The 25,280-nt window shown below is 47.0% G+C and overlaps 1 protein-coding gene across 2 annotated transcripts in view; it reads left to right on the forward strand.

Moving 5' to 3' along the window:
• The window catches only part of KSR2 (kinase suppressor of ras 2), a 317,481-nt gene extending 293,465 nt beyond the window's left edge, over positions 1-24,016 (forward strand). Inside the window, exons 18-21 of one of the 2 annotated variants that reach the window (XM_059713555.1) lie at positions 2,347-2,478; positions 13,217-13,346; positions 14,049-14,182; positions 17,824-24,016. In XM_059713555.1, the coding sequence (XP_059569538.1) occupies positions 2,347-2,478; positions 13,217-13,346; positions 14,049-14,182; positions 17,824-17,830 (403 nt within the window). In that variant the 3' untranslated portion in view covers positions 17,831-24,016. Of the gene's footprint in view, positions 1-2,346; positions 2,479-13,216; positions 13,347-14,048; positions 14,187-17,823 lie in introns of those variants that run through there. The other variant, XM_059713556.1, reaches the window with a different exon arrangement.
• The last annotated feature ends 1,264 nt before the right edge of the window (positions 24,017-25,280 follow it).

The raw sequence follows: 25,280 nt of genomic DNA on the forward strand, positions 1-25,280 counted from the left end.
GATGAGGCTAGTCAGACATGACCTACCCATGACAAAACCATGCTGGCTGTTATTCAGAAGTTTGCCTTCTACTAGCTTATTGCATATGGACTCCTTGAGAAATTTTTTGAGGATTTTTCCTGGGGTTGAGGTCAGGCTGTAATTCCCTGGGTCCTCTCTCCTTCCCTTCTAGAAGATGGGCACAGTATTCCAGTCTTCTGGGACCTCTCCTGAGCACCAGGAATTCTCAAAGAGGTTTACCGGAGGTCCTGCAATGACTTCAGCTAGTTCACTGGTTTTCAGGCACGGGTACATGTACCTCTGGGGTGCTCAAAAAGGTCATAGGGATATGTGGGAGAGGAAGGGGGGGCTCCTGCCACTGTGCACACCCCAGGGGAGGCCCGGGGGCATATGCCCCACCAATATGTGTGCAGGGCAGAGATGGCTGCTGCTGCGTACTGGGATTTGTGCACTGTTGCAGCTGCCCTGGGAGCGGCACAATGCCACATGCCTGCCACTGCTGGGCTGCGCTGCACCTCCTGCCTGCCTAGCTGCAGGATGCACATGGTGTCATACTACTCCCAGGGCAGATGCAGCAGCATGCAAATCCCAGCATGCAGCGGCAGCTGCCTCCACCCTGCGCACAGATTGGGGGGCCCGGGCCTCTATTGGGGTGCATGCAGTGGCAGGAGCCCCCCCCCGTGCCCCTGGATGAGCCACCCAGGCTCCAATTGTCCCACAACCCAATCCAGCCGGGACCCCATTCACCCCAGCCCCTGCTGCTGTCTGTGTCCCACTGCCTCCCTCACCATAGGGGCCACAATTTGCTGTTCCCCCCCTCCCCCCCCAGCCCTTTCCCTCCTCTAGACTTACCTGCTGGAGGTGCTGTTGGGGGGGCACATGCATGCATGCACATGCTCAGCCCCCCCCCAATCATTTTAATATAAAGGAGTACATGAGCTGAAACTTTGAGACAGAAGGGGTAGACTTGTTAAAAAAGGTTGAAAACCCTTGAACTAGTATGTTCAGCACTCTCCGATGGAGTTCATCTGGTCCTGCTGACTTATAGATATCCAGCCTATCTAGCTGTTCTTTCACCAGCGCTATATTGACTGTTGTTAGGTCATCGTCCCTACTGTGACTATTCTGTGTAATATTTGCATTCAGCAGGCTATCCCTCTTAGGCTGGTGGGGAATACAGATGCGCAGTACTCATTCAGGAGTTCAGTTTTCTCCTTGGTGTCGGTGATCAGATGTCCAGATGCATTGAGCAGTGGTCCCACATTTCCACTGGTTTTCCTCCTGCTAATAAAACCAAACACATCACCCCAGACTCCTTCCTTCTCTCCTCACTTTTTACATATAATAGAACTTATTTCCTTGATTCCCTTCTTTCTCTGGACAGTTCTGCTCCATTTAGGCTGCCTACAGATTTCCATTTTGTAATACAGTGCCTTATTACTCCATTGAGGAGGCACAGAAAAGTCTTTTCTGTGTTTTGCTTGTGTTTCTTGTGTCCCTGTGTACAAAGCTCTTTGGATACATGGGGAGAGGAAAACTGTTTGGTCAAACTGTTCTTTCTTTTGTCTCTGACTACTATATTATTTGTCAGCATTGGCAGAACAGTTGCCTGAAACCCCAGGGTATCTTTTTTTCTTTCTCATGGATTTAGCATGTGCTGGGCAGAGTCTTCCATGACATCAATGCAAATTTTCAGGCCATTTACTGAAGTTGGTGGAGTGACTCTAGAATTGCACCAGCACAACAGATGAGCATCTAGCCTTTTATTCTCTTTGCCCCTATTCTTCCTTCTGTTGCAGGGTCTGATCCTATTGCTGTTAATGCCCAAGGTGCAGAACCATGTGGCAATTCCCAATACAGATTGTCACTAGATAAAGTTTTAGCCATCCCTCTCCTGTGAAATTTCAGTATGTTGGTTAAAGTAAAGATCAGGTAGCACTGGGAGAAAAAAGGGCAGCTACTGTGCAAGTTTTGTTCACACTGCTTTCCTGATACAGTTCAGTCAGGACAGAAGTTAATCTTCCTGTCACTTCCACCGCGGGACCATTCCATGAACAGTTTGACCTGTGCCTCATGTCTAGAGCTTTGCACTGTAGCCCAACAACTAACAGGGACAAAAGGGAAGCCAATAATTTTGTCTCCACCTGTTATTTGTTTAAATAGGATTAAAATCCTGTTTAAATTCTGCCCTGAAATAACCACAGCATAAACCCCAAGGTTCAGGACTCTGCCCTGAAGAGACGAAGCGAGGCCTTGTAACCTTAAGCCAGCGATATATAGTCACTGGAAGCAAAGTTGAAATGGCATCTCAGTAACACGTTTGCTCTTAATTCTTTGTCTTCTCAGGAGGGAGAATAAACTGCGGATCCAGAATGGCTGGCTGTGCCACCTGGCCCCAGAAATCATCCGCCAGCTCTCGCCTGATACGGAAGAGGACAAGCTGCCCTTCTCCAAGCACTCAGATGTTTTTGCACTTGGGTAAGTCCGGTTGAGTGTGGTGGGCTGGGGGTGGTATTTCTGCCTGTGGAAAAGCCAGCAGGGTAGCTGGACTCTGCTGTGCTCTGGTGTGGCTGTGACTGTCTAGGGTGAAGAGAGGAAATGGAAATAGAACCAAAGGAATTTATTTTATGGCAGCAGGAGTTAAATAACTCAGCTGGCCTCCCACACTGACATTAATTATGTGGAACTAAGTGAAACAAGTGTGCTGGGCTGCCGGGAATTCCTCACTGTGGGGGGCACCTACTTGTCTGTGAAATGATCCTGCAGTGCAGCAAAGCTTGCAGATTCCTGTGGGCCAGGGAGCCCACACCTTGGCAGCTCTCTGCCTGGGAGCATGGATCTAGATCTTGGGGAAAAGCTGGGAGAATAGCTGGATTGGGTCAGTGAGTCTGTCTGCTAACTGCATGGACAACCCTTGCTATCACCTCCGGGTTGGAAGAGGTGCAGCGGACTGTTTCCTCTGCTGTTCCCTTTGGATCGCAGTGCCATTTACCCGGAATCCTGGGCGTCTGTCAGTCAGAAGGATTCTCCCTCCCTTGCCACTGTGTGGTGCGAGAGATGAGACGCCCCCACGCTAGCTGAAATGCTGAAAGGAATGCCAAAGCAGTGTCATACATTAGAGATGCTTCCATACTGTTTTATCAACTGGACTCGAGTTCCAAGGTTGACCCTTGTCTCTAAGGCACAGAATTGAAACTTCTAGTCTGAACACTGTCCTTCTTCCTTGGGCAAATTCTAATTCATAACCCAAATTCTGGATTTTCTGGTACAGACTGACACCAATTTTGAGAAACTAGATACACCTTTTGCTCTGGATTTTGGTTTGGGCTCCCTTAAATACTTTGGAAGCTAGGTTGACTGTGTGTGTTGAGCAGGACATGAGAGTCCAGAAAAAGTCTACATCTTGAAGTTCTCCAAGATGTTGTCTTCAGCACTAGATTGTTTAGAATGATTTAAATTATTACAAGTTTGCTGTAAAACTGGGAGTCTTAGGAGAAGGGAACACTTGAGTATCTGAGAACACAATAAATGATGGATTTCCTCCAGTATGTGTGCTTAGTGAACCAGTTAATCATTCATGCTATTTATCTAAAAGGAAACATCCTTAATGACAGGGGCCCAATCATTCCTATGATAAAATCTTTCTTGAGGCAGACAGAGGGCTATAGGTTTTATCTGCTGGATTAATTTTCTTGCATGCTGTATTGATGGACATTTTAAGGACTGCAGTGTGTGGTGATTAGTTTCTGCAAAGCCGTTATCTGATGAGATATTTCCATCAAAAATACAGTAATTAAACCAGGCTGATTTTAGTATAATTTAACACCAAAAAATATATTAATGAAGGATCTTATCAAGCTAAGCGAAAGCCATTTGCTAGGGCTTAACATTTTTATTGGGGAAGCTTGCTTAAAGTGATAGCCAGTTTCATTAGAAAGTTTTCAAGTTTGGTTTTTCCTGACTTGTAATATCCTCTGGGAAGCTTAGACATGCCGGGCTGGTTCTTCAGCGTGGTGTATATTGACTTTGGTCAACATTTCCTGATTAACTGCAGCTAATATCTGACTTACACATTCTTTCCCCTGTGGGTTTTGGGATCAAATCTTTTGTAAGGGCAAAAAGTGGCAGCAAGCGAATGTGTTCTCAGGCCTCGTGAAGGCAACTGCTCCCAACCTTATAACTTTCTCTCCCCTTTCTGCTCCCTTCTGCCCACCATAATGGAGGGTAGCACCGGTCCTCCATTTGGTGAACATCAAAATACAGATCTTCAGATGGGGTCAACTGTTATCATCGTATTGTTTTCATTGGAGCTTGACAGCTGATGCCAGGAGAAGCTTTGGGTTTTGCTCAGTTTCTAGTTCATTAGAAGTTTTTGTTGGTCTGCAAAGAATTGACTGACATGCAGTAGGAGACTACCAGGATTTATGAAAAGCACAATCGTGGCCCCCTTTCTCTAGGCTATTGGGAATGGGGTAGTACAGGCGCTGTTATGTCAGTGCTGTACCATTTCTCTATAGAGCTCTTCTTTGGGGCCACATAAGGTTGACCTGAGGGCTGCCCAGTGATATAAGTTCTTTGCTGTGTAGCTCAGGATCTAGACCTTAATCACTTGGAAAAGAACATGGTGTAGAAAAAGTTTTATGGAGAAGCAAGCTGAATAAAAATGTAATTAAGACCTTGGTTAGCAGAAGTTCTTAATTAAAGAGGAGGAAAAATAAGGAATGAAGTCATTCAACTTAGCAAAGTCAAGTGTCAAAAACCAAAGGGTTCCCATCAACTCCTCATTGGTAATTATCATATCATATATGTTCAGCCTTTTATAGTGAAAGGAATAATTGAGCTACAAAAAACAAATTAATTAAAGTTGGCTGTAGCCATCAAAATAACAAAGGCAACTGGAAGGTATATCCAGGAAGTGAAAAGAAAACTTGGGAATATGAGTTGGCAGAAAAGTCCCCCTGAAAATTCTCCCTGGAAGGTGGATGGTCTGCCTGTTCAGGAAGGTGGGGAGTTGTGAGCATCAGATCCGAAAACTACTTTGTATCACTGGAGTCATAACACATGAATCCCTGACCATCAGCATCGACTCTCAGCGAAGCTGCAGGGAGTGCAGCTGCCTGTTTGACCAGCGGTGGGCAAAATGCAGCCTGTGGGCAACATTCAGCCCACCAGGCCATTCTATCTGGCCCACAGGGCCCCTAAAAATTTAGAAAATAAGTATTTATCTGCCCTGTCATACAGCTCTCAATAGTTTGCCAAAACTCAGTAAGTGGCCCTCCACCCAAAATAATTGCCTGCCTCTGTGTTGGACACTATCTTCCCCCGTGTGAGATTCAGTACCTGAGCTCAGAGAAGGGAGCTTGTTTCTGTTTGCAATCCATGTTGTGCACAGAAAGCCCAGAAACAACCCACATATGACAACACCAGACCCATCTTAGTTCAGCATGCTGGCTTTCCAGTCCTTGCAGAGCAAAAGTGGGAATGTAAGTTCAACTCACTAATTTGGGGCATGTTGGTTTTTAGGTGTCCAGCATGATACACCTGGGCCAAATTGTCAGCAGCAGTGCAGCATTTGGTCTTCCTGCTGGTTTCAGTCAGAACTGTGGGTCCTCAACACCCTAAAAACCGAGCATGTCAGGCTTAGTGCCTGAAAACAGAGGCATCAAAAAATGAGGGAGGACAATGTTTAAAAAAATCAAGCCTTTGATATATTGTGCTGTTTAGTCAAAGCATCTCACATAAGCTGCTGACAGATGTAAAAAAACAAACAAAAATAAACTGTTTTACTGGAAGAAGCAGCGTGGTTACTTCGGCCCGGCTCCGCTGCGTCTGTATAGATCAGGCATTTCAGCAAGGCTTTATGGTTCTTTTATCTAATAGCTGATTCAATCAGCTATTAGATAAAAGCGCCAAAATAGCTCCACTAAATCACCCAATCTATACAGATGTTAGGCGAACCGGGTCCAATTAACATAATGCCTCTTCTTGGTGGGTGCTGGGCTTGGTGCAGGAATGCACCAAGTTTAAAGCGCTGTTTTCTGTCGGGTTTTGGGGCAGCCATAATGATCGGTATTCATGTTAGTCGTATCCTATGGGATCCTTTAAGCCAAGCCTTTAGGCTTGCTCCAAATCTGAAGTCCTGCCTTTGCTCCAAATCTGAAGTCCTGCCCTTTAGGCTTTCTGCTCATGTAACGCTCACTGATGAGATTATCCACTGATGGTGGATTAAGATTTATTGGGGCCCTGGGCAAACAGAAAATTGGGGAACCCCACCAGGTAAGGGCAAGTTCCCTCTGTGCCTGCCAGGGGGCTGTGGCTGGGCACACCCTGTCTCCTCAGCAGGTGTGGGGCGAGCCAGGGGACACAGGCACTGCTGAGGTGAAGGTGGCTCAGCCCTGGCCCGGCATGGCTGGAGGGTGTTATACAGCTGCGGCTGCGGTGCCCCAGCGCCGTGGGATGAGCCAGAGCTGGGGCCAGCCTTGGTGGTGGGGGAGCAGAGCACGGGCCCTGCACCACCTCCGGCTGTCTGCCCACCCTCTTCCAGCCCTGACAGGGCATGGCTGTCCTTTTGTCTCCTGTTGCATTGGCACTGGTGCCGGCGCCCACCCACAGACAGCGGGGCGTGGGGCCGTGTATGGCGCTGCTTGGCACCAGATGGCCCTGGGAAGCCGCCACCACCTGCAGGGAGCCCCTTGCCTGCCCCTGGGCCTAGCCTGGCCGGAGGGCAGGAGACGCTTGCTGCCCGCCCTGGATGCCTGCAGCCAGGATGCCCGCCTGGGCCATGCTGCCCCTGGTGCCCCAGGGGGCCCCTGATTAACCCGCCCCTGGGTGACAGTAGGTGGCATGGAAGGCTTTTAAGGTCAAACCCCTAGTAAACCCATCAACAGATCTCCTCCAATGTGCTGATAGCAACCATCGCTGTTGTAAGAGAGAGGTCTGTTTATGTCTTAATGTAACTGTCTCAGGCGGCTAGGGAAGGACTTAACCACAGTGGTTATATTGGGTATATCTTGGAGCCAAATGTTCTGAGCCAAATCACTTACCATTAGTGGGGGCTTTGGCCCTGGTCCTAGGCTGATGACTGGCATGCTAGAAACATATATATAGACCTACTTAGAAATAAAGCTTACTTTTAGACTGGGTGTATTGAACCAAATGTATGTAAATAAGTTTCTAATCTTTGTCACTGGTGCTGCTGGGCTTTCATTCTCAGTCCATTCCAAATGCTATAGTAAGTAGAGATAAAAGGCAAAAGGTCAGTGGCTGCAGAAACTAGTGGCTCCTCCTCAAAAATCCCCTTTATATATAGTCCAGAAAGCTAGTAAGTCTTAGTGAAATAGTCCTTCCTAAGACACATGATTTCAAAACAGGAACGTTCAGATCCTGAAGACTGACCCTTTGAAACCTTCAGAATAATCCCAAGAGTTCACTTATTAACATGGAAAGGTTACTTCTCCACCTTCTAGAGGATGAAGTCAGATGAAAGGGTGGCAGGGAACAAGGGCAGCTGAAGGAGTCTGGCTGCTATTGCTTTCTTCTTGGGAGTGATGATAGAGATTGTCTCTGGCCAGGTTCAGCAGCGAGAAGCTCAGGCAGCTGCTGCAGAAAGAGGCAAGCTGGCATTTATGCTGTCTTTCCCAACTCCTCCCTGCCGCTATCTTCTTCAGGGAACAGAAGACATAAGTATTGGTGGAGGAGTAAGAAACCCAGTCTGAGTGTGTGGCTCACAGATACTTTACAACTTTGTAATTCAAGTCTTCAGCTACAGTTTTCCAAGTCTCTAGCCGCAGTTTAGCTGGTAGTGTTTTCCGCTGGAGAGGAACTCACTCTGGGACTACGGGCCACATTTTCAAAGGCCTAGATCTTCCTTTCACGCTGGCTGATACCTCTCATTACCCTGTCAAGAAGCACTCCCTTTGACTTGATAGATTTTTGTTTTTCATTTAATACCTGAGAGATTAAGAGCATGAGGCTGTAGTTCTCTCTCCCCCCTCCCTGAATGTGTTTTGCATTGTGCAGTGATTGTTGCTGTCATGGACAATATTTTTTTTTTCTCCCCCTCAAGTCACGTCTTGGTGAATATTATAAATGTGAAGTAGAACAATAGCCATGGACAAGGCTGTCTGTCTCAGAGCATTTTTGAAGCAGAAGATTGATGTCTCTTAAAAGTATGAGGGAAGTGGTTGAATTTTCTGCAGTTATGGGGGTGAGGAGAAGACATTGGCTGCTACTACCAGGTATAGAGGAGGTGTATCAGGAGTGTGGCCAGAGTGCACAGATATAACAGCATCTTTTACTCCTAAGCAGCAGGTGAACTTTGTCTCAGCCTTAAGGCTGCTCTAAGCTATGCTGGTGAGTGAATCAGTTTGTTGCCTGGGGGAGAGGAAAAAACAAAGGTGTCTTAAAATCTCCTTAGTCTTCTGTCAAACTGAGCCAGAGTTGAAAATGTTATTTAAATAAAATGCCTGCAGACCTTGTAGTTGAGCTCTCAACATAAATCCAGGAGGTGTGGGCTTCCTAAACCAAACACCATGTCAGTAGGCTGCTTACCCTGAAATGTTATGAAGTCCTGATCTGTTTAGCAGGAGGATCCAGTAAGTGTTTCTTTCCCACCATCTGGACTCTGTCCCGAGATGACCCAGTTGCCAGAATAGCCCCTGTTTCCTGATAACGCAGTTATGTCCTATCAAAACAGACAGTAGCAGCAGCACCCCCAATGAGGCCTGCACAGTAACATGAGCTGCATGGCCCTGGGATGCAAATTCTTTGCAGTGCAGAGTTCATTGGTTACTTCAGGAAGCTCAGTGGGTTGTTCCAGACTGATGCAGGGGCTGGATTCAGCTCACTGCAGAGTACATGGGACCTGAGCTAAAGAAGTAAATGTGATGTGGAATCTTCCCTGCCCTCTCTAGCCTTGGTGGTGGCTGATCCCTCCGGTGGCAGGTCAGTAGGGGGCGCTCCTGTGCCAAGACACCCGCCCCACTGCACCCCACCAAAAACCAGGCTTCAGATGCCTCCCCAGGGACACCAACTTCTGGTCAATTCCCTTCTTGGAGCACACCCGCAAGCCTGGGGTACCGCTACCTGGATTCAGGCCTTTATCTGGGCCCTGTGCCATCTGGGATACACAGGCCCCAGATAAAGTGCTTCTATTAGCCTGAAGCATAGAAAGTAGCCTCCCTTAGACAGCTGAGCAAAGGGAGCAAAAAAGGCTTGTCCAATCCCTCTCCCAGCAAGAGCAAGTACCACCGAGCTTGTTATAGCGGACAGCGTTATTGGTTAAAGAGGGTAGGCTTGGTGAAGGCTACAGGTGGAGAAGTGTCAAAGAATAACCCAGAGCAAACAGTACCGCTTAGTAGCCTTTTGTTATGCTTCTGTATTACAGTAAGCTATATTTCTAGATAAGTTTCAGGTAAGTTACTCACGAGTATCATCCAGAAGCTGACTGAGCTTCCTCTGGAGGCAGGCAGTGCATTGTGTCAGTGAGTTTCAAGATGCCTCTCCTCTCTCCCCCAGGATGGAGGGACCCTGAAATAACCTTTCCGACCTTACCTTCAAGAACCAGTCAAAGGCAGGTGTTGTTCGATGCCAACCAACCAATTTAAAAAGTCTCACGGTCACCTAAAGGTGTGACATGGCTCAAGCCTCTGCCCCCATGCCATGAGGTCAGTGCTTAAAACAATAGAGACTAGGTTCACTTCCCCTGTACCTGCTTGAGGTCCCATAGTAGCCATAACCCAGGGCAACCAGGTTGACAAACAGGTGAGGGAACAATGACAAAGGAAAAAAAAACTACTAAAAGAGACTGGGGAGAGACTGGGATGGGATTCTTCCACACCTTGCAGTAAGGAATAAGGAATAGAGTGGTGGGGCTTGCATCACAGTTCGAACTGTTAGGAGTCAGGGCAGCCAGCAGGTTAAACTGCCTCCAATTGGTTCTGGTTACCAAGAGGGTCTGGCTGCCAGTAGCTTAACTAAATCCAGCTGGCCATTGTCTGTATGGGAGTGGCTCCTGCTTAGAAGCAACAGCTCTTTCAGAACTCAGCAGAACAGATGCGTCTTTGGCTAGCCTGCGGCTTCCGACTCCTTGTTCTTTGTTTCGTGATTCTCACCCCTGATTCCTGGGTCCTGCCTGTACGGTCCTAGTACCCTAGGTTCTGCTTCCCTGGTTCTGGCTCCCTGTTCCTTGGGTCCTGCTTCCTGGCTTCATCCTTGTTCACGGTTCCTGACCCTTAGTGCTTCCAGACCGCCTTGCCAGGTCCTAACCCTATGTGCTCCAAACTATAATTCAGACCCCTGTCCCCTGACCGCAGACTCCTGGCTTAGCTTGGTGATGTCCCAGCCCCATGTAGCTGCCTACTTTGATCCTCTGAGTAAAGGTTTGTGTGCATCCCTGCCTCCTATTGCTGAGTCCCCCGGGCTTGTGGTTCTACTCAGGGTGACTGTCTAGGTCCTGGTCCTATACAGACCTCAACCTCCTGATTCCCTGACTTTAGTGTGGACCCTTGCTTCCTTGACCTTGTCTGTTAGTGATTCGCTCATGCCTCTTTTGAAATAGTTGGCCTCTAAGGTGCTACCCTGCCTTACCTTCTGTCTGACTTCAGACTAACATGGCTCACTATCTCTCTGATCCCCAGGGTTGTGACCCTCTATAGCAGGGGTGGGCAATTATTTCGGCTGGAAGGCCACTTAATGAGGTTTGGTGAGCTTTCAAAGGCCACATGGGTAGGCCTTCCTCTTGACAGTTGCCCCTTCCCTTGCTTGCCATCTGGGGACCAGAAACCCTGCCCCTAATCCCTGACCTTTGCCACCACAAGTCCCTCCCCTTGCCCCCCGGAAATTCTCCTTTTGGGAGGGGGGGTTGCCATCTTGGAACCAGGAAAAAACAAAACAAATCATATGCTAAAAGTCAAACACCTACTATAACATATTTTAACTTTATTACAAAAAATATTTTTCTCATGATTTGTGTTTGTGTACAATAACTCAAAAATAAAGTCTTAGTCTTGTTTATTGTGTGGCGGGTGTGTATGGTGGGGTATGGGGTGGGTGTGTGTGTATGGGTGTGTATGGTGGGGTGTGGGTGTGTATGGTGGGGTGTGGGAGGGGTGTGTTTATGTATGGGAGGTGTGGGGGGATGTGAGGGGGTTTGTGAGGGGTTGTGGCTGTATATGGGGGGCAATAGGGTATGTTGGAGGGTATATATTTGGGGGGAGTTGTGGGGGCAGGGTGTGGGTGTGTGGCATTTGTGGGATGTGAGGGAAGGTGGGGGGAATGAGGCCCCCCCCTCCATACTCCCTCCCATGGTGCACAGCCTTTGTCGGTGTCCATGGTGGTGGCAACAGCAGTGGCAGGTAGGGGTGCTCAGGGCACTCATGCCCAGCACAGGCGCTGCTGCCCAGTGGCACGTAGCTCCAGCCAGCACTGCACATCACAGCGAGGAACGCAGCCTGGCCAGCCCAGGCCGCCTCTATCATGTGTCACTCTGCGCAGCTCCCAGCATTCGTGTACCACTGAAGGGAAGCTCCACGCTCTGGAGCTAGCTGTCTTTCCCATCCCCTGCCACGCAGGTCCCAGGACTCCGCGGGGGAGCAGTGGCTGGAGCTCCCCTCCACTTCTGGTGGAGTCCCAGGAGCTGTGCAGCAGGAAGCAATGAAGGCAACTGGCTCCAGCGTATGGAGCTTCCCTCCAGTGACATGAGTGCCAAGAGCTGCATGTGCACTGCGCAGAGTGCTGTGTGATAGAGACAGCTCAGCCAGGCTGTGCTTCTCACTGCGATGTGCAGCACTGGCTGGAACTGTGCGCCACTGGGCAGCAGCACCTGCGCCAGGCATGAGCACCCTGAGTGCCCCTGCTGGCAGGGGCTGTGCACCTTGGAGGGAATAGGGGTCCTCCCCCCTCACACGCACACACCCTACCCACCGAAGCTCCATGCAGCCTCATGGGTGCGCACTCTGTGCTGTCACCAGCCCTAGACCCATGCTCCGCACTTCTGCCCAACTGCAGCTCCTCGCCCCCAGCACTTCCCGTCTTGGTGCCTGGAGCGAGCCAGATGCCAAGGTAGCTGAGCAGGTCCCCTGGCAGCTGGAGCAGTGGCAGCAGCAGCCCCACCCAGAAGCTGCTTCAGGCTGGTCCAGGCCCTTCTGCATGTGAGGGTGGGAGCAAGGTGCAATAGGGTATGTTGGTGGGGGTATGTGTACGTAGGCACCTCGCTCCCACTCTCATGGGTGGAAGGGCTGGGTGGGGTACAATTCACTGGTGGGCACCACGAGCTGGATGAAAGTGCCTGGTGGCAGCCATATTTTGCCCACCCTTGCTCTACAGTCAACCCTGACCACCTGTGTTCCAGTTGTGCCCCTGATACAAGCTTTCTCCAGATTTCTTCCACTGGTCTGTTGTATTCTCTCTGGGGGCAAAATGTAAAAGCTAAAGCAAGTCCTCATCCCTCCTGTTTCTGCAGAGCCGTCTTCCCAATCCAGCTGGAGCAGGTGGCATGAATGTAAAAGATAGCCAGCAGCTGTAAGGCATATTTACCCCCTGCATTATCTATTAAGCTTCTCCACATGCAGCAGGTTGAACCACTATTGCAGCACTGCAGGAGTCCCCCACTTGATACGGCAGGCTCACTATTCAGTATATTTGTGCCTCCCATCAGAGAGGCCTATTCTGCTCTTAGGCAGCCAGATTCTCAGCTGGTGTAAATGGGAAGCTATGCCAATTTTACACCAGCTAAGGTTCTAGCCAAATATATGCTGGAAGAGGAAGGCCAAATAACAAAGCCAAAACAAGAGCAAACTGTGATTAAAATACCTCACAAATGGGAATGTGGGGCTAGCAGTCAGGCAACCTGAGTTTTCATTTGGAGTCTGCCAGTAACTTGTATGATCTTAGTCAGGTCACTGACCTTGGTGTCTCAGCTTCCCAATCTGTGAAATGGGGATAATATCTATTGTTGTAAAATGCTTTGAAATCCCTAGATACAGGGCAATACCTACATAAGAGGGAGAGGAGGAGATTGTGGAGGGTAACGTACATTCTCAGAAAAGTGCCTCCTTGTGTACCATGACCATTGAACAAGGAAAGTGCCTTGCAGGGCCTATCCTCTCAGGGTGGATGTGCAGGGAGATCATGTAGACACAGGTCCCCTGTTCAGACTGACCTCACGGTGCATCCATGGCATTATGTTCTGAGTCCCAGTGCTACTGTCTCCCAACAGCACTATCTGGTATGAGCTGCATGCACGGGAGTGGCCTTTCAAGACGCAACCAGCAGAGGCAATAATATGGCAAGTGGGCAGAGGGATGAAGCCCAACCTCAGCCAGATCGGCATGGGCAAAGAAATATCGGTACGTGATGCCAGAGAGTTTTAGGCCTATTGATGCAGGGGGGAGGGGGTGAATTTGCTTCAACTGTGACACAGTGAGAAATTATTTGTTGATCCTCCAAAAATCACAATAGTAGGGGTGGCCACAGGAAATGCCCAGTGCTTTGCTGTGCCAGGGGCCGATGTTCACATCCTGCTGTCTCTGCTGTTGGTGCAGTGGAGGCCCAACAGCCCTACCTAGGAGGGGTAGGGCTAGAGTTCTGGCCAGCTGTAGACAAGCCTGACATATTTTTGATGCCCTGTCCAGTTCTCCTTGACCAGAAAGAGAAAGCAATTAAAGCTAAGGGGGAGTAATGGGGAGAGCCTCAGGAAGATGATATACATTCTTTCCTCTCCCAACTGCAACACAACTGCTCAGGTTCCCTGCATTTACCTAGTTTCTGTAGGGCTTGGAAGAGCATACCCTCCTTGGGAGATCTCTACTACTGCCCACACCCCACTTCTGTAAGACTGTTGTTAGAGATGGGGTTTGAACTACTGAGTTTGCACTAGCACCTGAAGTCTGTCAGTTAAGCAGCTCGTGAGTGTCTCTTGATCTCCAAAGTATGCAGGTGGAGCCTGGGATTTGGTTCAGGCTGGTCTCTGTCTGCATAGGGACAGAGCCAGTCAAGCGAGGGAGAGGGCTGTTTCTGTTGTTTCATTGCTTTTCCTGTACATGCTGCAGGACATCCTTCTCTTCTGTTGGGCGTATGAACAGGAAGAGAGACCCACCTTCACCAAGCTCATGGAGATGCTGGAGAAACTGCCAAAGCGGAACCGTCGCCTTTCCCACCCTGGTCACTTCTGGAAGTCAGCAGAGTAAGACTCCTGCTCCTCTCCCTGGAAATCCATAAGTTTGTTTCTTACTGTCCCTGGTGCTGTAATCAGAGCCTCACATGAGCCTCCTAGCACTGCTGCACATTAGGGTTGCAGTGATACAAGAGGGAATTGGGACGGAATTAACAGGAACACCATTCCGCCCATCCCGCCTAAGTCTGGGTATTTCCAACAGTCACAGTCCCAAGGATGCTGCTGCCCCCATGCTGGGTTAGGAGAACAATGTCTCCCTAACACAGCAGTTCCTCAACTGCTGCCCACTGGTGATGCATGGAGTACAAGTTGCCTCGGAGCTGGCTGGTCATGTGGCACTAGCTTTTCTTGTTACCAGCTGCTTCTACGGCTGGGAATCCTGGAGGGCTTTAAAAGCTGTTGGAAACAAGGGGTGGAGCCAGTTTAGTTGCCTCCACTGGAGAAGTGTGATCCATGGAGAAAAAAAAATAGGAGCAGCCATCAGGGCTTGGACATGCTGTCTGGCAGAGCTGACAGTCAGCCATTGGGAGAGGAATCTCTGATAGCAGGGGAAACAGTAGGAATGGTTAGGAGAGGAGGAAGAAAGGGAACATGTGGCCTGTGTTGGGGTGAATGGGGAGAGAGGGAGTTGGTCCATGAGGGAGTGAATATGGGTCAGGGCTTTGTCTATTATAATATATCCATGCTCTGAAGATGCTGCAGAGCCCAATCATTCAAACTCTAGCATGGACTGTCATTGATTCAGCAATGGACCTTGAACTAAAGTGTTTCCAAAATGTGCCTTGTAGAAAAGCAATATATGCTCCCTGTCTTGGTCAGAAATGCAAGAAGATGCACTCTGTGTGTGCTTCTAATGCAATAATATTTGTATCACTGGCTTACCTTGTCTTCCACAAAGGCTGTTCATACGAGGACCATGTTCACCTCAGAATATTAGGACTTCAAAAAGAAGCAGCTGAGGTTTCCTCCATACACTCTCTTTGAGGACATTTTTATTTCTTTTGGATAAAGAAAACCTAAAGAGGTGGTGATTTGTGGTCACCTTTTGTCTACCCCAGGACCACTGAGGTGCATATGGATCAACCTTACAAGAACAAGCATCTGAAGGGGTTTGTAGAGACATGGACAAAGCATATCTTCTAACACACACAGCTGAGGGCTGAATGCTGCACTGCTTCAGTAATTTTATCCTAAGACTTAGGTCTCCCATTGGCTTCAGCAAACCTGTTGTCTGAGGAGGTCCTTGAACAGGGTCTCTGAATTTGGCCCTGTAATAGCAGAAGGGAGACCTCAGAATCCCCTACAAACTGACATACTTCATTTTCTCCTCAAAGGTTCAAGTGGGAAAGTCCTTTTCCATGCATCCATTTTTAATTTATGATACCTAGCACATAGCCATGGAAATATACTACTTTGTAGCATGGGGTAGTACCACACAGGGTTTCATAAATTTACCTATCTGGAGAAGAGGATTTCTCCTAATTTTGAAACGTATTACTTGCCATGGAAATTGGAGAATTGGATGGAAGACAGGACGCCACAGGTGCAATGAATGGGGGAAGCTGTGCTAATCCACCTGCAAAAACTAACCAAGGACTTCTTGTATTTCAACTCAGCTTACTGATGGATGTATCTTTCTGGGAGCCAACCATGAAACTTGAGATGTTGATTTCTCATCCTGCCTCTGACAACCTAATCTCTCAGCCCTGGTGCATTATCTCTACTCTGCAGACCCAAAGAAGCCACTGAAGCCCATATTTATTCTTTGTGCTCCTTTCCTTAAACTGTAGAATACCCCAAGGTCACTTTGGATAACTGTTCCCATAGAATTGCACTGTTCTTCCCTAGTGAAGTTCCTGCTGCTCCATCATCATTATTGCATGCACTGAGGCAGAAAAGAGACAGGTTTTCAGCAAAGCTGGAACTAACGCAACACTGGTCTTTCAGAGCCTAAAAATTAGATGGTCCATTGTGAACCATTGATCAGGAGTGGTGTTAATTTCCAGTTCATGATCAGAATAAATAATACAATGACCTTCACAAGGAAGGTAAGAAGTTGATGAACCAAAGGCAGTAGGTTCTAGACTTGCTTGGTTGTGTTTGGTCCTTTAAGCAATTGCACTTAAAGTACTATAATAATTTTGCCTGTACTATGACTGCTGGCAAACTTCTGCTAGTTGGCAGCTTGCCCCTAATTACTGTAATTCTGAGGCCCTCTGTTTAGTTAGCTACATGGAGATGAGGAGCGAGGAAGAGGGTTTCAGTGCCGCAGTTGCTTTCTGTCAGAGGTGTCTATCTGGCTCCCTCATTAAGGAGAACTTGGCGGCTACTGGCCTTCACTTGCTGCTGTTTCCTTCAGAGCAGTGTGTCAGAGTAATGAGAGCTGCATTATGCATTTTAGTAATGATTTGCTTACTCTTTGGCTGCACTCACCCCTGGTGACTATTTACTGATCTCTGTGGGAGATGGAAATAGGGCTGTCCCAAATATGCTTGATATGGTACTATAGTCCCCTGTTGCTATATCAGTGGTGTGTTCATTGCTGATGTGAGCATTACAGTGCTCTTTCCATTCCCCCCCCCCGCCCCCTTCCTGAGCATGGGAAATTTGCATGTGAGGAGTGAAGAGGTCTAGTACCTTGGTAACATGGATGCAACACCAGTAACATGATAGGTTAGTCAGAAGCATGCCCCTGTTTTTCTTGGGTCTTTCTTGCTCTTTTGGCTAAGGTGAAGAATGATGTCAGGTGGATATGGGATCTGTCTGGAGATTTCTTGCTCTCTTGGCATAAAAATGGAGTAGGTAGTCTGGTAATTTTTTCCCACCTACTGTGATTTGGCTGCTGCGTAATCATATTTCTGAGGAAAAGGCCATAGATGGAAACTAAAGGTTGTCTGCACGGTAGAATGGCCACCTTTAGTCACAATGCTTCTTGCTGCCAGGGATAATGATAATTTCTCCCTCCTCTGCTGTTATGAGGACTAGTGGATCTGCAGTAGAAGAACTTTCTTTGTCGTCTACTACGGTGTGCTGTCATGTAAAGGGCATTATTCTCATGGGTGATCATGGAGATGGGGAACCTCCTGGGTCAAGCAGGACTTGTTGCTCTGACAGCATAATGTGACAGAACCTTACGATGGGGCTGAATAGAGACATGTTGTAATGAAGGGCTCATTAGAGATGACAGATCAGATCCTTACATGCTAAGGTAATGGCAACCTAGATAAGATTGCGTATGTATAAAGTACATAAAAATAATTTTCTCCACCACTGATCTGGGTAATTAAACTATGGGCTGCTTACACCAAATAATGATGTAACTTTAAATGATGTGGGCGGGAGGGTCTGTACAAGCTGTCAAACTATGTTCATGGTAAGGCTCCAATGCATAAGAATCAATGGAGTTTTTTTTAACTTTACCTGTCCCGGGTTGCTTCTGACCACTGAGTAACCTCCACAAGTAACAGCATTAACCCGTTAACTCCTGCATGATTCTAGAGATGAATAGGTAAATGCGTGGTCTCATGGGGTCCAGATAGTCCTGCTCTATGATGGGTGGCAGCTTTCCTATGACATTTGCTTCCTTTGGAATACAATCTCTAGATATTGTTCTGGTGCTGATTGCTGTCTGTCTTGTGTCTCCACCACAGGCTGTGACAGATGGAGTGAAGGGATGGTGCCTTTCTCAGCCCTTCAGTTCTCCTCCTCCCCTTCCTCTCTCTTTCCTCCATGCACTGAAGAAGACCAGAGGATACTATGGACTGGGAACATGAAAAGAATAAAGATGCCTCTTGCTCAGAATGCCTCTCCATCCTCAGATGCTATGCTAACTCCCTCTCCAGAATGAATGTCAAGCTTGCGCTGGCCAGGGGCTATACAGGATTTGCTGTGATGACCTCAAATGGCTTCTAAGGGCAAAAAGTCTGGAGAACCAACAGGTTGGAAAGTCTCATCACTTGAGTACTCCATAGACTTTCCAAGGGGCCTGTCCTCCTGCATCTGCTCCAGCAAAGGCTATGAATAAGGGATGTGAGAAGGTTTTATGCGTGTGTATGTATGCGCATGGTTGATCTTTCAATATTTTCCCTACCGATTCCCACTGAGCAGGGAGAAAATGAACAAGCAAACAGCTTCATTTCAACACGATAGATCCTTTGATCCCAATCTGTGTGGTCAGGGCTAATCTGGTTCATTTTCAGGGGTTGGTTTTCTTTGTCTTTTATTTCCCTTTGTGCTTTTTAAAAAAAAGAGCAATGTTGCTGATTCATCAGTTTATTACTTGAGCCTGTGCCTGCCTGTGGGGGGTGTGGGACTTTCGCTGCTATCAGCTGGCTCCTGCAGGGCAGTGCTTCTGCAGAGATGGCGTTCCCAGAGCCCTGCTCCCACAGTTCTCTCCAGAACCTTAATGGACATCTGTGACCTTTCACAAGTGGCTTCTCTACCTCCCAGCTATAGCCATTTACTCTCACCCCCTCCATGTCTCCCTCTCAGCATGGAGCATATCCATATTCATTTTTCTTTTAGCATTTTGCACTGTCTGTATCTAATCAGCATTTTTTTCTTAGCTTCTCTGTGCTGCATCTTTCCAAGCTCAGTCCTTCCCTCTTCCCTCTCTTTGTTACCCAAGTAAAGTTATATGTGCAGGAGTCTGTTTCTTTCAGACACTGTGCCCATCTGACTAGGTGCACCCATGCAAATCAGAGAGGTAGGCATGTGGCCATACTCGCAAACAATACTAAGGGGTTGTACTCTGGTCAAAAGTGTGCCTGCCCTGCGTCTGAAACAAACCCAGAATGCACTATGTGTGTGTGTGTGTCCATGTTTTAGACATTTATATACAGAGAAGAATGAGGGGGGATATGATAACAGTCTTCAAATACCTAAAGAGAGATTATAAAGAGGATAGAGATAGCCTTTTCTCTGTGGCTGTATGGGACAGGACTAGGAGCAATGGCCTCAAGCTGCAACAGAAGAAATCGAGGCTGGAGATTAGAACAAACTGACTCTGAAGGTGATCAACCATTGGAACAGGCCACCTAGAGAAATTGTAGATTCTCCACCCCTGGAAGTTTTCAAGAGCAGGTTAGACAGATACTTGGCTGGAATGGTTCAGTCAGGGATGATCCTATCTTTAGCAGAGGGCTGAACTAGATGACCTTGTGAGGTCCCTTCCAGCCCTACTTTCCTATGATCCTGTTTATTAAAACACACTCGTGAAGCCCGCAGCTATCCAAGCATAAGCTGTCTGTAGTTAGAAAGAAACTTTCCTTGCAAGTAAATTATTCCACAGTTGTCCACTGTGGGGTTTTTGCATCTTCTTCCAGTACATCTGGCACTAGCCACTGTCTGTGAAGATGCTGGATTAGATGGGGATCAGGTATGGTTTGTAAGAGTGCTTCTTACGCTGCTTTCCCCTCCCTGCAACTCCATTTGTTTTCTTGGTGGATGGCATGGCTTAATGTTTGGTACTGGAAGGCTCAACCTGTAGTTCCAGTCCAGTGCTACCTGGGCTAGCAGTGGCCAAAACTTTCTTCCAGCTTATGACTTTTGATTATCTAGTTTGGCAAATATTGTTTGGCAATCTCAGCTAAGGTCCCAGGGGATCACCGTTCTCATCACAAGATGCAGCCTAGTTTCCAGTCGCTGCAGGGCTGAACAAGGTTTGAATTGAAATCTTGGCCCTGGACGCACAGAGTCAGAGTTGAAGCACATTGATGAGAGACAGTACTTGTTGATAGAAACTTGCCTTCTTGTGGCTGTCAGCCGTGGACCTTACATAAAGGCTGATATTAAGGCTATTTGTCTGCAACACTCACTTGTTACCATAACCTTGGCTCCCTTGGTACATATTTGGGAGCTGGATGAGTAGCCTGTATCCATTTTCAAATTTTTTGTGTAATTTCTTTCTTTCTCTGATCACGCTGAACCTCATCCCCCTCATGCTGTGTTCCCTGAAGAGCTGCTCTGTGGTCAGCATCTTACTGCTGCTGTTTTCATTTGAATACCACATGCCTGTATTTCCCTCTCACAGTCAGTTCTGATGGGCCCTTGAGCCCATTATACTAGATATCAAGTGACAGATGATAGTACATTGCATTTTCAAGCCCTTATTGAGCATAATTACTTGACAGGAACCATCCTGAATAATTTAATCGTAGTATAAGTTAGCTTTAATTTGGAGACATTACAAGCTCTGAAAACTAGCCAGTCCTATTTTGTTTTCTGTGAATTACTTTAACTCACTTTTGATAACATTTCAACTGATTTAGCCTAAATAAATGAAGATGAACTTTCTCTGAAGCACTGCATTTTGGAAAAGAAAAAAAAATCTTGCTTGGATTGTGAGACCATTAAACAAAGCAGGTTTGTTCTGTTCAGTTTTCACATTTCTCTGTTTGTATAAAGCCCAAAGAAGGGAACAAGCTTTAGGACTAAACATACTTCCCAACTTTCTCCTGGTTTAAGGTTTTTGGAATGCAGGGCATTTTGCTGAGGCTCGTCTCCAGTGCTGTGAGGATGGGATTTTCAGAAATCCTCAGCATTATTCTAGATCTGCTCTTAGTGCAGTTAACATTAATTTCGATGAGAGCAGAGTAAACTTCACCTTCTGGGCCATGTGGTGTCATGTTCTGCCCTCAGGTACCTACACTCACTGCCTTCATTTCCACTGCTCCACCCCAAATCAAATGAGTGAGTGAGGACAGAATTTGACCCTGAGCATGCCAGTTACCCACACTGGGCGAGACAGCACAGTAGACTTCCCATTCCTTATGGCAGATGATGCACAGTTCACTTTGGTGCTGCTTTGCAGTCCTCCTAATCCTGATAAGAAAGAAATGTGTCCTTATGCCTTTCTGAACCAGTTAATCTCTAAGGTGCCATCCTGCCCTGCCTTCTTTGCCTCTGGTTTTCTCTCTTTCTTGGTGGATCCACATGAGCATGGCTGGGTGCAACATCTTTGGGTCTTGAGGGCAGATATGCAGGGAATGTGAGGAGATGCACCCATTCAAAGCAGGCAGGAGAAGAGGAGCCATGGCCTTGTGAATATGTGCTACCACATCCCCTTGACTGTTTTTTTTTTCCATGGGCAAGGCTGGTATGGTGCCATCATCTTTATCCTCCCAACAGTGGATGTTGTGCAAGTGCCACAGGTTCATCAGTGTGTGTAGTCTCTGCAGTACTCTGGGTAGCCCATTTAATCTCATTTCCATTTTGTTCCCAATCCTTTCACTTGAATAGTGGTGGTATCAAAATCTGGCTCCAGGTTCTTTTGCCACACACACCTTTCTTGTTCCCCTCCTGTTTCTCAGCTGCTAGCATGGACCAACTTCATGATATGCTGGGCAGCAAGAGACACATTTTCAGCCTTGTTCTCTTTAGTACTTCTCACTCACAAGCTTTTCTTGTCCCTCTGTATGTCTGTACTTCCTCCTGCTACTCTCCCTTACCCCTGCATGCCTCCATCTGTGCTTGTGTGTGACTTGTGCCATAAATGATGCACTAATCCTCCATGGAGTTGGGCTTAGATGACTCTTGAGGTTCCTTCTGACCCTGTGATTCTGTGAGTTTCTCGGAAGAATTTTCACCAAGGCCTTCACTGTGTCTGGATGGAAATGCCCATCTTCTAAGTCACTGCACCTCCTGTGAGAACAGAAAGGAAAACGCTTCCAAATGTATTCTGCAGGAAAAGATTGTCTGCAAAGATCTGTTCATCTTGTGTTCCCCAAGTCCCTTTCCTCCCATTCAGTACCTGAATTCAGGGTTGGTGGGTTGTCTATGCAGAGAGGATGGGTGTGTGGGTCTACTTGTGTGTGCTTGTGGGGAGGGGAGATGCTCCCATTTGTAATATGTAAAAATCAAAGTAGAAATGAGTGGAAATAGTTTTTTTTGTTTGTTTTTTGTTTGTTTTTCCTTTCCACCATTTCAACCTTTCCCTCCAGATATGGGGCTTGTGACGTGGTGTTTGCACTTAGATACATGAGCACAGAGGAGGAAGAATGGCATGTTGGCATCTTAACTTGAATATTTTTTTAACTTTGTGCAGTAACTGAATGGCTCAAATCAATTTGTACAAAACAAGGAGGCCGTGGGTTCCCCGAACCCCACACAGTAATAGACACAGTGGCATGCCTGCTTGCTTGATTTGAAGAGAAAAAAATGCTATTAGACACACCATTGCTTTGTGATTAAGGGTAAATAACTCTCTATCCAATTTCAGCTGCTAATGGAATCTCAGCTTTTCTGATGCCACCTTCATGCCAAGTCGCATACACTTTTCCATCATACTTTGCAAGTTATTAAACAGTTTTGTGTTTTTTCAACCTTCCCATGCCCTGCTGGTGGGATGGAGCTGGTGTGATTACAGTTACCTCTTAGGACTTTCTCTTCCCCATCTTTCATAGGTTGAATGGTTTGCAGTGTTTTGGAATGATGAATTTCCTTACGGCCCTATTGACTGATGGCTTCTGTTTAGCGATAGAACAGGTACAGCATGGGCAGCAGGAGAAGGACTTCGCCTGTTTTTGCTCCTACTAGTGAGCCTCACTCTGCAACAGAGAAGTTGCTTCTGGTAACAGGGAGTGATGCTTAGTCTCTGTGCCCATTCATTTCTCAGTCTTTCTCCTGACTGCCAATAGAAATGCCAAATGTGCTCTCAATCCACTAGAGAAGTGGGCTGACATCACCCTCTACAGCATGAGCCAAAGATTCTTTTAATGACTTGCTTTAAGCTGCTTTTGATATGGGCTGGCTTTGTACTGGTGGCCCTGGAAGCGGCCAAGGGTGTTTACATGTGTGTAGCTGAGCACATAGTAATCCTCAGATATCATGAATAATAACAAAGGCAAGAACTCTTCCCTGTGGAAGGAGATTTATTTCTGGATCTCACTTAGTGTATGTTGAATCCGTGTGATGAATGTTAACTGCACACACAGTGGTATATTCAGACAAAGGGGCTACCAACAGGAGGGTTACGAGTGGTATTTAAAAGCACTGCTTTGTTTTCTCTGCAGGAGGCGGTTGTTACATCCCCAGTTCATGGGAGTGAAACCAGCTTGTTGCCCCATAAACAGTCCTCTCACATGAAGAAACATAACAGGAGCAGAGAGGCATGGTATCTCTAATGTCTTTGTTATTATTTGCGAAGAGGGAGGTGTGCTACATTTCAGACTGTCATTAGCTGCCCCATAAAGCATGTAGAGGAGAAAAATTATACTACAGTAACCTTCAATGCCCCTGCTAGGTGGGAGCTTGTATTGACAGTACAGGAAGGAAAGTGTCCATTCCTCCTTTCTGTCTAAGAGTGATCATACTTCTCATCATACCATTCAGATACATCCTCATTTCTCATTCCCAGAGAACAGACTCAGAAATACAGGTCTCTGATCTGTCCCCATTTTGTTCATACTAAAAAGTTTTATTTTTAAATTTAATTTTAATTTTAGAATTAAATCTGCTGAGGAGAGCAAATAGTGGGAGAGACTAGAGACCAGGCTTCACCCAGGCTGTAGGGAGTGCATCAGGAGGTGTTTTACAAGTTTGTGGCAGGGCTTATAGAAGGTCCCACTTCAAAGGGAAGAGGGTGCATGTTTGTTATCAATATTTCAAGGACCCCTCCACTCAAGTAGTGATTCAGATGGAGACTGGCTGGAGGGAGAATAGATTTATTCTTCAGTTAGTTCTGGTGTCTGTCTAAAGCTTGTACCCTTAAGGCAGTACACTAGAAGCAAATGTCAGAACCTTGGCCAAGAAAGTCAAGTTTCCTATAGCATGTTCTGGGATGAAGGATGAGGAATTCCTGGATGGGCATATTCTTCTCTTTTTTTTTCTTTTTTTTTTTGGGGGGGGGGGGCAAGACACCTTTCTACAGATCCCCATCCTGTCTCATCCCAAAATGTATTTCAGAGGCTAGTCACTTAGTTGTCAAACAGTCCCAGATTAGCACCTAGATTCAATAGAAAAAGTGTCCTGAAATTACAACTTTGTATAGCACCTGAATGGTTTTGATCTACCATAGCTGGATAACAACCAATTTGCCCAAGATACTCGTGGGGCTGTGGATCTTGCATGTGGAGAGGGAGAGGTATTAGAATCACCAAAATCTCTTTGCAGGAGGGCTGCTTGCTCTGAGCTTGCCAGCAGTCAGCAGGTCTATGTCCACCTGGTTGGGAAAACTGTTAAATATGTGGTAGCTCTGTAAGAAAGCCCAAAGATCTCATTACCCCTCTGCTACTTAGAGGAATCTTGGGCAGGAGTGATCCAAAATAAGAAAAGTTTTGATCAACCAACAGGCAGTACTGATCTACAGGCCTGGAAAGGATGATGCTAGCCTTCACACTGCTCCTGCATGTAATAGTTACAGATTAGCTTGGAAGTTGCAGTAGACCTGTGCATGTGGTTTCCTTGCTTAACAGTAAGGAAGTAGGCATAAGGCCTGAAATGTGAGTCTGGTGAGCTTTTATTTTTTCCCCATCCTCCTCACTTGTCCACACTGCTTGTCTTCAAGAAGCTAAAAGAAAAATGGTGGAATTTTCACTCTCCTCAGTAAAGTGCACAAGTCTGAAGGACAGGCCCAGATGGGTCAAGGCAGCAGAAGAAAATAAATGTCCTTGAGGCCTGCAGAAGAGAGCCACAGTGGCCCAAATACAGTACAGGGAAATTCCTCCTGATATCTGTGGTGATATTTTCTTCCATTCATGTGCATGCCCCCTATGTTGGTCTGAGGATTCAGACTCATTCATTGGTCTCTCCTTCCCTACCTGCCAGATATAAAAGAAATAAAGATGGAATTTAGACCAGTGCAAATGGCTCTCTCAGACACATCGCTGTTCTTTGGCATGGTGTCCTCCTTTGCTTCTCATCTATTTTATTTATAGTTTCATAGTTGATAGTTGGTAGGGTCAGAAGGGACCTGAGCAGATCATCAAGTTCGACCCCCCTGCCATGGCAGGAAAAAGTACTGGGGTTGGAACCAGCACCACTTTGCTTGGAAGTTGGTTCCAGATCCTAGCCGCCCTGACTGTGAAGTAGCGCCTCCTGATGTCTAGTCTGAATCTACCCTCTGCTAGCTTGTGACCATTATTTCTAGTCACTCCTGGGAGTGCTCGGG

Source organism: Alligator mississippiensis, chromosome 10 (genome assembly GCF_030867095.1).
Source record: "Alligator mississippiensis isolate rAllMis1 chromosome 10, rAllMis1, whole genome shotgun sequence".
NCBI classification, from domain to species: Eukaryota; Metazoa; Chordata; order Crocodylia; family Alligatoridae; genus Alligator; species Alligator mississippiensis.